Genomic DNA, 14,020 nt, shown 5'->3' with positions numbered 1-14,020 from the left:
GCTGTTTTGTGCTGGCTATTGAAGTTGACTGGCAGAAATGAACAAAGTGTTGCTTGAGCGGGTGGATAAAACTGCAGACTGACTTTAGCCTCAGGGTATGAATGACAGTATCAATTTTGGTACGAATGGATACTCTTCTGTTACAGGTATCGATAGATGGCAGAGGGGACAAGGAAGCCCTAAGGGCGAGGTCACACTGGGTGTTTTTAAAAATGCGGGTTTGAGCGTAAATACACACAAAATTTTTTACTGAAAATAATGGAATACGCCCTATAGGCAATTACCATGGGGTGCTTGCAAGCTGATACTCCCCACATGGCACCAGTGCCTGCATTTTTCAGGCACTGGTGCTACGTCGAGGAAACACCATACCTTTGAACTCTATGGAATCCACATGTCTGGAAATACACTTCCCTAACGCTCACAAGATGCATTGCGCATATATGTATGTGCGGCATATGCTGGTGATGTAATTACGTAGCACACTGACGATAACACTGGCTACGTAAAGCTTGGCTTTTTATTTCCCACACAAGTTTAATAAAATTCTTCAGAGATGCTTTCCTCCAAGGTTTTTTTTTGATACGGAATATCATTACGAACATGGGTAACAGCAGAAATGTGGGGAACAAAGAAAAAAACAGAAATGCATGTTGGGAAAACAAAACTGCAAGCTGAAAAACGAACACTATCATTTGTGTGTGTTTTCACTGGCGTATTTATGCTCAACCATGTTTTTAAAAACAAAACCTGTGTGACCTTACCCTAAGTTCCAGGAGGGGGCCCCCACTGCTTCTAAAGATGCCCCCCCCCCAGTAGCCCCCCATTTTTTTCTGCTGATTCCTAGTTGTGCTGCTGTCAAATCGCAACATACTGCATATATAAAATTTACAATACAAGGCTGATTAGTAATCAATTCAGATTTATATTACATGTCAGCTCTAAAACCAGTGCACTTAGCAGCCCTGTAACATCAACTTCTATGACAAATAAAACTCATTTTTCACTTGATGATTTGTGACAACATCTAAGGGCTCTGGCACACGGGGAGATTAGTCGCCCGCGACAAATCTCCCTGTTCGCTGGTGACTAATCTCCCCGAGTTGCCATCCTACCGGCGAAAATGTAAGTTGCCTCGCGAGGCATTTTCGGTGATTTCACGAAATCGCGCCACTGCGTGTGCCATCCCACCGGCGACTTACATTTTCGCCGGTGGGATGGCAACAGATAGCAACTCGGGGAGATTAGTCGCCCGCAAACAGGGAGATTTGTCGCGGGCGACTAATCTCCCCATGTGCCAGAGCCCTAAGGTTAATGCCACACGAGGTGTAGGGCGGATATTTTCGGCAAGCGTAAAAGCGCTTTCTGAAAATTCCGCCCTATGCCTCCTACTTGTGCCTGCAACCGAATGAATGAGATACACTCGGGTGCAGGCATATGTAGCCGATATATATCAGCTACATGTTCCTGCACCCGAGCATATTCTATTCATTTGGGTGCAGGCACAAGTAGGAGGCGTAGGGCGGAATTTTCAGAAAGCGCATTTACGCACCTTTACATGCACTGCATGTAAAGGTGATGGGTCACTTGGGGCTAAATGTGTATGTTCAGCTGGTTTCTGCACATTCCACTGTCCAATATTAGGTAAAGCGGTTAGAATGCTGTGCAGAGCAGTCACTCCTTTATTTTGCTTCTTGCCCACCAATTCATTTCACTGCTATAGAATTCCGCTCCCATGACCTACCCTCTATGATTGGCTTCATCCAGTCTGCTGTCTATCAGACACCCTCATACAAAACACACCAAGAGCAAATATACTGTAATTATACGTATGTTTAGGTTCTATTTATTTGCATTCTCTGTGCACAGGTTGGCACAGTGATATCTACACATATGAGCAGAACATGCATCACCCTGCCCTGGGAACAAAAGATGGTTTAAGGTCAGTCAAATGGAGCAATATGGCAGCTTCCATGAAGAAATATACACGGAAGGACTTATGGACAATTAATTAGCCATATGATGATTTTTATTTGCTATTTAAACCATTCCCACTCAGTAATTAATGCACTATTCGCAAACTTACTACTACAGGTATGTGATCTTATTCAAAAACCCATTATCCAGCTCCTAAACACAGAAATGTTTGTTAATTCTATGTTTATATCATGACTGCTTTTTCCATTACTCTACAAAATGGAAAAGTTAAAAAAAAAAAAAAAAAAGCAAGCACTGCACAACACTCTATACATATATATCAACCAGTCAACAGGATGCAGAGCACTAAGTTGGCAAACTAGTCTTACATAGATGTAACATGAGGCCCTCCATCTGTTGTAAGAGTACAGGTGTCTGTAGCAGTGTGGAATGCTGGGAGTTGTAGTTTAATCAATGGGGGCCCCATGTTGAAGAATGGCTTAAAAGGCACCTAAAGGGGGAGTAACTAATAGAGCCCACACTACAGTTGGGGGAAACAATACTATGCGGCCATTCTGGGACACAAGCACGCAAGTTAAGTTTAGCGATTGCAGATTATGCGTATGCTCATTGAGCGCATGTGTGATGAATCATGGCCGCCCACATTGGGAGCAGTTTTTTCAAAAAATAGTATTGTTTCCCTTAATCAGAGTGAGTGCACTATTAGCCCAAACCCCCTTTATGTTCATTCAGTCACAGTATAGGATGAGAAGTCAGTTCTCCTCCAGAACTGTTAAATCGACTGGTTTTCCCTACATTGTTTCAGGAGTCAGACCCACCAGTGAAGAGAACATAACCAGACAAACAGATACGGCTTTCAGTAGCAATTACATTTGCAAATAACTTGAAAACTACAGAAAACATTTAATGAATGTATTAGAATTCAATATTCTTTTATTATGGCAACAAAAAGACTTTGTATGTGGAGAACTCCTTTAAAGGAAAACTCTGGCTTACAATTTGTTAAAGAGCCCCACACAACACAGTTACCCCTAATATACCTATCTCTGTAATCTGTTACTTCAGAAAGTATAAATAAATACCATTTTTATATGCTGAACTCAAGCTGCAAAACAGCTCTTCTCTTTCTGCATCATTTCAAATCCTGGCAGAGGAGGAGGGACTAAAACATTGATGTTACAAATTGTAACAACTTCTCCACAGCTTACAGGCAGCATGCAGGAACTACATAACCCACAATGCATTGCACTGTTATGTTACTTTCCTTATTGACATCACATGTACAGGGAGTTCTGGGATTTGAGAATACAGGCCGAATGTTGATGACAGTCAAATTTTCAAAGTCGCCAGCCAGATCAGCAGGAGAACATGGGCCCAGGCTTAGGGAACTGTTCCAAATCATATTATTATATTAAAAATCACAAAAAGGCTGCATATTATTAATTGATGTATATTACAAAGATGTTTGAAATTATAATTACTTTTCAAAAAGCTTAAGTTGTGTTTGGGTGGAGTTTCCCTTTAAGAACTAAAGGGTTATTAACCTTGCTTGCCAATAACAACGATTTGCTTAGAGCAAAACAACCTTAATGTAATTCCCTGGGAAGTAAAGTGGCCACGGCAGGCCCATAATCCCACAATCAGTACTTTAGCATCTCACATACTTCCAACGTGTGCTCCTCACTCTGCTGCCCATGGTGACAAACCATTGTGCCCCTAATGACAGATGTGACGCGCTGTCTGTTCATTGACACCTACATATGTATGCCTAATTGGCCGTTAATTACAGCTACTACTGAATAGCAAATCACCCCAGCCTTGCACTAAGTTTGGCCAAGAAGCCGTTCAGCTCAATGGAGCGTGGTTTATGGGACCACATTCTCCAACCAGCAGCCTGGGACATATCTGCAGGCATCTAATAGCAGCCAAATTGGCCTGAGCCGGAATTCACCTTAGCAGCCTTTAATAGCCCCTGCAATCAGATAACAGCATGAAATACAGGCGGGCACACAGGGGAAATACAGGGAAAATACTGTACAACAAGCGCTGGTAGGATAGAAACATGGTGAAAGCTGGCGCACAGCTATGACTGCACAGGGTCAGACACTAAGCAGGTATAAAGGGATTAACCTCTCCAGGGCCAAGGCGTTATCTCTTGTATGAGCATGATTCATTCTGGTCAGAAACTCAGCCAAAACCAGGTACAAAATACAATTTATAGCACACACAGGCGCAAGGGGTGGTTCACCTTCAAATTAACTTTTAAAATGATGTAGACATTGTTTTCATTTTTTATAGTAGTTAAGTTATTAAGCTTTTTGTTCAGCAGCTCTCCAGTTAGTATTTTAGCAGCTATCTGGTTGCTAGGGTTTTATTTACCATAGCAACCAGGCAGTGGTTTAACGAGAGATAGGAATATGAATAGTAGAGGGCCTGTATAGAAAGATAAGAAATTAAAAGTAACAATAATAATAAAATTGTAGCCTTACAGAGCAATAGATTTTGGCTGCCGGGGTCAGTGACCCCCATTTGAAAGCTGGAAAAAGGTAGAAGAGAAACGCAAATAATTCAAAAACTATAAAAAAAAAATAAATAATGAAAACCAATCGCAAAGCTGCTAGGAATTGTCCATTTTATAAAATACTAAAAGTTAACTTAAAGGTGAACCACCCCTTAAAGTAGGATCAGAAACCAGTTGTGACCATGGACAAAACACAAACATTGGCGGCATCTGCCTAAATACAGGTACAAGCAGGAGTAAGTTAGAACGAGCCACATGGCTAGTAAATATTCAGCAAGTACAGAAAATATGTCAGACGCCTGCCTTCACACTGAAGTCCCATAAACAAGATGATTGACACAAAATTTTACAGAATCAAGTAGTAAATAGGCTGGCACCAAGTTACAAGCCACAGTTGTGCTCTACATGTTAGGGCTGTGTCAGACGGGGAGATTGGTCGGCGCGCGACAAATCTCCCCGAAATGCCATCCCACCGGCTAGAATGTAAATCGCTGGTGGGATGGCATACGCAGCACGACGATTTGCTTGAATCGCCGAAGTTGCCTTGGGAGGAAACTTCGACAATTTCGGCACAGCGTATGCCATCCCACCGGCGTTTTACATTCAAGCCGGTGGGATGGTATTTCAGGGAGATTAGTGGCCTGTGACAAGCGAGAATTCTCACACGCCAACTAATCTCCCAGTCTGTCACAGCCCTTAGGGGCACAGGCAGAAACAAGTGCAAGTGAACATACCCAGATCAGGGACTATATATGAATGGCACAGGCAGTAACACATACCCAGATCAGGGACTATATATGAATGGCACAGGCAGTAACATATACCCAGATCAGGGACTATATATGAATGGCACAGGCAGTAACACATACCCAGATCAGGGGCTATATATGAATGGCACAGGCAGTAACATATACCCAGACCAGGGACTATATATGAATGGCACAGGCAGTGACACATACCCAGATCAGGGACTATATATGAATGGCACAGGCAGTAACACATACCCAGATCAGGGGCTATATATGAATGGCACAGGCAGTAACTTATACCCAGACCAGGGACTATGTATGAATGGCACAGGCAGTAACACATACCCAGATCAGGGACTATATATGAATGGCACAGGCAGTAACACATACCCAGATCAGGGACTATATATGAATGGCACAGGCAGAAACACATACCCATATCAGGGGCTATATATGAATGGCACAGGCAGAAACACATACCCAGATCAGGGACTATATATGAATGGCACAGGCAGAAACACATACCCAGATCAGGGACTATATATGAATGGCACAGGCAGAAACACATACCCAGATCAGGGACTATATATGAATGGCACAGGCAGAAACACATACCCATATCAGGGGCTATATATGAATGGCACAGGCAGTAACACATACCCAGATCAGGGACTATATATGAATGGCACAGGCAGAAACACATACCCATATCAGGGGCTATATATGAATGGCACAGGCAGTAACATATACCCAGACCAGGGACTATATATGAATGGCACAGGCAGTAACACATACCCAGATCAGGGACTATATATGAATGGCACAGGCAGTAACACATACCAAGATGAGGGGCTATATATGAATGGCACAGACAGTGACACATACCCAGATGAGGGGCTATATATGAATGGCACAGGCAGTAACACATACCCAGATGAGGGGCTATATATGAATGGCACAGGCAGTAACACATACCCAGATGAGGGGCTATATATGAATGGCACAGACAGTGACACATACCCAGATGAGGGGCTATATATGAATGGCACAGGCAGTAACACATACCCAGATGAGGGGCTATATATGAATGGCACAGGCAGTAACACATACCCAGATCGGAGACTAAAAGCACAGAATTCCACTGTAAAAGGTGAAAGAATGAGCGACAGTGTAACCATGTGACAATGACAGGAGCGCACAGTCACTATACTGAGATTGACAAACATGACTAGTACATTCTCAAGCAGGGAATTCACACACTAATGCAGAGGATAAATGGCCCAGGCACACCGCCATGACCTGCCACCCTGGTTATGCCCAGGCACACCGCCATGACCTGCCACCCTGGCTATGCCCAGGCACACCATCATGATCTGCCACCCTGGCTATGCCCAGGCACACTGCCATGATCTGCCACCCTGGCTATGCCCAGGCACACTGCCATGACCTGCCACCCTGGCTATGCCCAGGCACACTGCCATGATCTGCCACCCTGGCTTTGCCCAGGCACACTGCCATGATCTGCCACCCTGGCTATGCCCAGGCACACTGCCATGACCTGCCACCCTGGCTATGCCCAGGCACACCGCCATGATCTGCCACCCTGGCTATGCCCAGGCACACCGCCATGACCTTCCACCCTGGCTATGCCCAGGCACACTGCCATGATCTGCCACCTTGGTTATGCCCAGGCACACTGCCATGACCTGCCACCCTGGCTATGCCCAGGCACACTGCCATGATCTGCCACCCTGGCTATGCCCAGGCACACTGCCATGACCTGCCACCCTGGCTATGCCCAGGCACACTGCCATGACCTGCCACCCTGGCTATGCCCAGGCACACTGCCATGACCTGCCACCCTGGCTATGCCCAGGCACACCGCCAGGATCTGCCACCCTGGCTATGCCCAGGCACACCGCCATGACCTGCCACCCTGGCTATGCCCAGGCACACTGCCATGATCTGCCACCTTGGTTATGCCCAGGCACACTGCCATGACCTGCCACCCTGGCTATGCCCAGGCACACTGCCATGATCTGCCACCCTGGCTATGCCCAGGCACACTGCCATGACCTGCCACCCTGGCTATGCCCAGGCACACTGCCATGACCTGCCACCCTGGCTATGCCCAGGCACACTGCCATGACCTGCCACCCTGGCTATGCCCAGGCACACTGCCATGATCTGCCACCTTTAACATACCCAGGTAGAGATCCAGCAGCATTCCCAGCAGGGCACAATCCCAGCTCCGCAGAGTGCTGTTCCCCCAGCAGTTACTCACCATGTAGTCCATGGATTCATGCAGTGGAAGCCTGAGCCTTTGCCTGTAGCGAACAGAGGGGGGGGGTAGGGTTCTTTACTGCTGGGCTGGGGGCTCGGTCGGGCACAGCTTGTTAAAGAATAATAAAGGAGCCGAACCACCGCTGCAAGTCTGCATTTGCTGCTACTGACCCCTCTCTCCTCTTCCTCCTCCTCCTCCTCCTCCTCCCAGCACTGGGATCCACCGTACCCCCGCCCAGGGGGCGCACCAAGCGCACAGACACAGCACAGACAGGCAGAGGAAGCACTGACACGGCCCCGCCCTGATGCACCGACCGTGCTGCGGGACTAGGAAGCAAAAAGCAGCTAATGTTATAGCACTGCCAGGGAGCCCTCCCACTGCCCGGCCGCCTGGCTCCGCCCAGGGTCACATGATCACACACGTGGGCTCGGCTTCCAATTAACCCTGTCGGGTTATACTGTGGGTTCCTGGGGTTTCTGACGCGTATTCGGTAGTGTGCTGGGGGGGTCCCGCCTCTTTTAACTATTTCTCTGCCAGCCCGGTGTCACAAACCCCTGAATAAACTTTCAATACATAGTTGAACATTTTTTTGTTAATTGGGTTTATACTAAATTCATTCTGGCTGTGTAATTATATATATACATATAAATACATATTTTGTAATATTTCTTAAAATGGAGCCAATGTTTTTGTGAAATTGTTAATAAATATTAATACACAAACATTTTTTTATAGAGTTAAGATTATGAGTTGTATTTGTAACAACCCTGCTAACCATGTATTATAGGTTATATAACCAAGCAGACTGGCCCATGTATGCTGATAATGCTGCTAGAAACAAATCTGGCTTGTACCGACTCCCCAATGCATGCATACGTCGCAACATTTGAAAAATGTAAAGAGACAAAAATTTTCACCATGTAACTTTGTTGCCTCACCTTCAAAAAATATGGTTGGAATGGCATTATCAGGAGTAAAGTAGCACCAGAGTCTTATGACCGACACACTAGGCCGCCACGTTTCGTGACATATTATGGCCCCCTGCATTTCATAACACACTGGGGCCTCTAAAGGGTACAGGTATTGGACCCCTTATCTGGAAACCCATTATCCAGAAAGTTCCAAATTACAGAAAGGCCATCTCCCATAGACTCCATTTTAATCAAATAATTCACATTTTTAAAAATGATTTCCCTTTTCCTCTGTAATAATAAACAGTACCTTGTACTTGATCCCAACTAAAGGTCCCCATACACGGTAAGATCCGCTCGCTTGGCGAGATCGCCAAGCGACCGGATCTTCCCCCGATATCCCCACCTACGGGTGGGCGATATCGGGGAGCTTGAAGTTAGGGGAGCCAGGGCCAAACGATCGGATTATGTAGGCGACAATGGGGCAGTCGGTTCAGGGACCGCATCAACGAGCCGATGCGGTCCCCTATCCGACTGGATTTTCTAACGTAGCCGATCGATATCTGGCCAATTTCAGGCCAGATATCGGTCGGCCAGCCCACTCATTTCTGCCCCTACACGGGCAGATAAGCTGCAGAGTCGGTCCAAGGGAGCGATATCGGCAGCTTCTATCGGCCCGTGTATGGAGGCCTTTAGATATAATTATTCCTTATTGGAGTCAAAACAGTCCTATTGGGTTAGACTTTAGGTAGGAGATCCGATTTACGGAAAGATCCCTTATCTGGAAAACCCCAGGTCCCGAGCATTCTGGATAATGGGTCCCATACCTGTATATTTATCATGCTGTGTAAAAAGTGGAGTTAAACATTACTGGTAATATTGCTCATAGCAGCCAATCAAATGCTTTGCTTTGCTGATTGGTTGCCCTGGGCAACATCACCGGTAATGTTTCACTCCACTTTTTACACAGCATGATAAATATACAGACACAGCATGACACAGTGGCACCTCCCACCCCAAGCCCTGTACATATATTAACATAAGTGCTCCCTATCTCAAGGCGGCAGTTGTGCTTTATATAATGTAGGGAGTTATGACACAGATTCACCTTGTGAGACTGTAAAGAGCAACTGAAAAGGTCAGGTAACCGGCTGTGGGACTAGTAACAAGTAAACCAGGCCTTAAAATGGGGTACACAAGTGGTGGTCAATCTTTGTTAAAGTCAGATCCTGTGAGCATATTGCCTTTGGTTCCATATTTACTGGTTCCTCTACCTACTGTATGTCTAGAACTTTTGGCTGGAGGTCAAGCCCTTAGCTACTCATATCTTGCCTCCATAAATCAAGCCAGTAACAATTATTTTGCCTCAGGCTATAACCCCCACACTGATAAGCAATCAAAGGAAAGGGGCAGTACTAGTAAGTAAGTAGTATGTGGAAAAGAGCAGAAAATGACTTTAGCAGATCAGCAGGAATTACAGGATTCTCCGTTTGTCAGAAGTAAGTGTTAAATTCCTTTTGTTTAGTGTATAATTGAGTGTAATAATAACCACATGGATGGCTTTCCTGTCCAGGACATTAATATAAAATGTCTGAAAATTTTATCCCTTAAGACTGGACATTCTAGTTCAAAACTAGACATATAAACAGTAACATGACAAGTCCTATTTTATGTTGCTTATCTTCTTTTAAAACTAGCCCTCGTACCTTGCAGCTAATACCTGATTTTCTGCAAATTCATTTCTAAAGATGTCAAGTCACACATATACGAAGAAAAGTGGCATATACCATGGGTGCTTATATTGGCCTGGTATATACTGAGCAACATATGCCGATGTCTGGCGCAGAGACACCTAACAAAGTCCTTCCAACACATGAGAGAAGTGTAGAATGATAAGTGAATGTTATGTAAATAATACTCTCCTTGACTTGGTTTTCTGTGGGGGTTACAAGTCTACAATGGGAGAATCCACTGGGAAGATGCACACAAAACTTTCTTTGCCACTATAAAGGTGGCAATACACCAGCCGATTGTAGCTGGCCATATCGGTCCCTTAGACCGATTCAGCTGCTTATCGGCCCATGTAGGGGCACCAACGACGGGCCTGCCCGACCGATAATCTGGCCTGAAATCGGGCAGATATCAATCGGGCAGGTTAAAAAATTTAGTCGGATCGGGGACCGCATCGGCTCGTTGATGCGGTCCCCGCATCGGGAGAAGATCCGCTCTCTTGGCGACCTCGCCAATCGAGCGGATCGTGACGTGTATGGCCACCTTAAGAGTGCATGATTCCATGGCTTGATGTTAGAATGTATTGGCGTAGTTTTTATGTAGGTTGGCTGCTATTGTACTCTGACCCCATACAGTGTAAAAAGCTAGTTATTATCATTCACTGGCTGATTTTTATGATTTAGTGAGCTGCTGGATGTAGTAGACAGCACTAGGCATTTTAGGGCTTTATGGTAGTCATTAACACACATATCACTCATTTTAGCACGAACAGTTTAAGGATTAGATACAAACTTGTTAGAGTGGAGGATTTTGTGGATATGGTTCTGATACAGTATTTTCTTTATGGAAATACAATTTTGCTCTTTGATTACTGAGCATTCTTAAGTAGGTAGTGTGGGTAATGTCATTGAACCTAGCAGGGTCGGACTGGGGGGTGCAGGGCCCACCGGGGCTCCCGTCCCAGGGGCCCTGCAGGTGCCGCGTCCCCTAACCCCCCACCAGGGGCCCCCCTAACCCCCCCGCAGGGCCCCCGCCTGACGTATAAATTGAACGCGTCAGGGGAGGAACAGTCAGTAGGGGGAGCGACGGCAAAGGTCGGACTGGGCCGATGGGGCCCACTAGGGCCGGGCCCACCGGGATTTTTGTCCCGGCGGCCCAGTCCGACCCTGGAACCTAGCACTACTCAACCTGGCAAATACATCTGAAGCTTAGAAACAAGACCTTTCATAATGCTCAATACTAAACAAATATTGTCTATGGCTTTTATTGAGGAGTATGCTTTTGGGATGCCAGGTTGTTGGAAGGTATGGAACGGGAACTCCACCCAAACAACCAAGCTTTTTGAAAAGTAAGAATAATTTCAAGCAACATACATAACAATTTGCATTATGGGTTATGTAGTTCTTGCAAGTTGTCTGTAAGCTGTGGAGAAATTGTTACAGTTTGTAACATCAATGTTTTAGTCCCTCCTCCCCTGCCAGAATTTGAAATGATGCAGAAAGAGAAGAACTGTGTTGCAGCTGGATATCAGCATCTAAGAATGGTATTTATTCACAGATTACAGTGATGGGTATATTGGTATATTTTGGTTAGTAAACCGGAGTTCTCCTTTAATAAAAAAAAATACGAGGACAAGTAAGCTAAGGATTTTTATGCAGTGTGACCAACTTTCAGATGATGGTCTGAAATAAAAATAAACAGTTTTCCCTCAACCTCAAATTTTCCCAAAGAGTGGGCCTGTCCCCTTTTGGAGGGCAAGAACATAGGCAATTTTAAATAAGGCTAGGGGAAGCTAAGCCTCCCCAATCCTGCCTGGCACCCTAAAAAAAAACTTACACCGTCTCAGCAATGCTCCGGAACCTTTAAAGGAGAGAATTGTAAAAACTAAGTAAACTTTATCAGAAAGGTCTATGTAAATACAGCCATAAGCACTCACAGAAATGCTGCACTGAGTTCTCTGTAAAAAGATTAGTTGTGTCTGTTTTCCTTTGCCACAGACAAGCAGCTTTTAGCTCTCTCCTCTCTGCTGCTCCCCCCTCCCTCAAGAATGCTAAGAACTCACTCCCCCCCCCCCTTAGGAACAGGCCCGGATTTGTGGAGAGGCCACAAAGGCCCGGGCCTAGGGCGGCAGAAGTTTAGGCTCCCGCTGCAAGAACATTTTTTAATTTTGCTCCCATACGGAGCAGTCGGGACCTCTCCCCACTGCTCCGTATGGGAGTTAAAAAGAGCGTTCGCACATGCGCATGGGGGACTCCCACAGGGGCGGCCTCGGGGCGCACCAAAGAGAAATCCGGCCCTGCTTAGGAATGTGGATCTGAGCCAATCAGCAGGAAGCTGACTCATAGTCTAACTAACTGAGCATGTTCACTTGGTCTGCATGTCTGTGCAGGAGTGAGGCATTATGGGAACTTTCGTTACACAGCTCAGCGTTTTTTCTTCCTGTCTGGCTTCAGTTCTTCTGAACAGGTGAAATATGGGGAGACTTAAGGGCACTATTGAGACAACTGAAGGTATGCCTGCAGCTTGAGATAAACTCTTTACTAGCCTTTCCTTCTCCTTTAACATCAGGAAATTTTGCATTCCTGCAAGCTCTGGTTCTGTTGTAATCAGCTGTGCTCTGATTTGGATCTTTCTTCTTGAGGCTTCTGCAATCAGAGCACAGCTGTCTTGACAGACAGTAAAACTGACCAATCAAGGTACAGATGTAGGCAGTGCTGGGGCAAGGTTGCCCAGACAGGTTTCCAAAATACAAACTTGGACTAGTTTTTGGAGCCTTGGTGGGTTTGTAGTTTGCAAACTAGACAAAGTTTTTTTTTGTCTGACATGCCTATCCCAGTGCATGCTGGGTAATGTAGTTTGTATATTACAATTAGCCTACAGCTAAGATTAATATAAAACTACAATATAGATTGTAAGCTCTACGGGGCAGGGACCTCCATCCTCTTGTGTCTTTGACTCTTAACTTATTGCAGCTGTATTTATCTTGTATCTATCTGTATTTATTGTTATACTTTGTATTTATCTATTATTATCTTAATAACCCCCTGTTTGTATTAATGTATTCTACTGTACAGCGCTGCGTACATAAGTAGCGCTTTATAAATAAAGATATACATACATACAATACCCAGCATGCAATTATAGCCAGACGCTCCCTTTTCTATTCTTCTTTGCTGAACCTGAAGCTGCAAAACTACTGTAACCTGCATGGACTGGGCACAGAGGGCAGGGAAAGTCATCCCAGTAACTGGAGAGGGGGGCAGGGCTTTGGTAGTGATTATACGCTTTAAAAAGGCATATTTTCCCATATATACTTTTATTTTTTTAGAAATTATTTTCATTGCGCATATTGGGCTATTTTTGGGTTACTTTCAAATTGGTTTTTGGCTAGTTTTGGGCTGGTTTTAGAACTGACTTTGGCTGGTCTGGAAAAATAAATCTGGTAACCCTGTGCTGGGGAGATATTACAAACTGAAGGCACTGTTGAAATGAAGACTGATAAGAAGCATCTGCAGGCTGTAAATTTCACCTAAGATCCACACCAACTTGGAACTTTTGCTGCAGGTTTCAACCCACTCCCACAGATACTGTATATGTTCTAAAGGCTGAATCACTAGCTGAAATTAAATAGTTTTTTTGTGACCTGGCATCTATAATATCCCTATCACCCTTGCTCCAGTTCTGAATTAACTCCCCCTGAAAAAAGCTAATTGCGCATTTATATATTTGTTTTTACCACTTTTTTCTTACTTTTGTCACTGTTTTGTTCATTTCTAGTTAGTTACAGTGGAGCCCTCATGAGACTGCATAGCTAGGAAACAAACCAATGTTGTGTATTGGTGCCAGTGTTATAGTGCCAGGGCCTGAATATCTGCCATCAGTACCC

General features: G+C 45.0%; 1 protein-coding gene across 3 annotated transcripts in view; it reads right to left on the bottom strand.

Moving 5' to 3' along the window:
* arl15 (ADP ribosylation factor like GTPase 15) overlaps nucleotides 1-7,907 on the bottom strand; it is a 199,184-nt gene extending 191,277 nt beyond the window's left edge. The window contains exon 1 of one of the 3 annotated variants that reach the window (XM_012960277.3): nucleotides 7,493-7,907. In XM_012960277.3, coding sequence (XP_012815731.1) covers nucleotides 7,493-7,504 — 12 coding nt within the window. In that variant the 5' untranslated portion in view covers nucleotides 7,505-7,907. 3 annotated transcript variants of the gene reach the window in all.
* Between the last annotated feature and the right edge of the window lie 6,113 nt (nucleotides 7,908-14,020).

Source organism: Xenopus tropicalis, chromosome 1 (genome assembly GCF_000004195.4).
Source record: "Xenopus tropicalis strain Nigerian chromosome 1, UCB_Xtro_10.0, whole genome shotgun sequence".
Taxonomy (NCBI): Eukaryota; Metazoa; Chordata; class Amphibia; order Anura; family Pipidae; genus Xenopus; species Xenopus tropicalis.
This window is presented reverse-complemented; position numbering and strand designations above follow the sequence as displayed.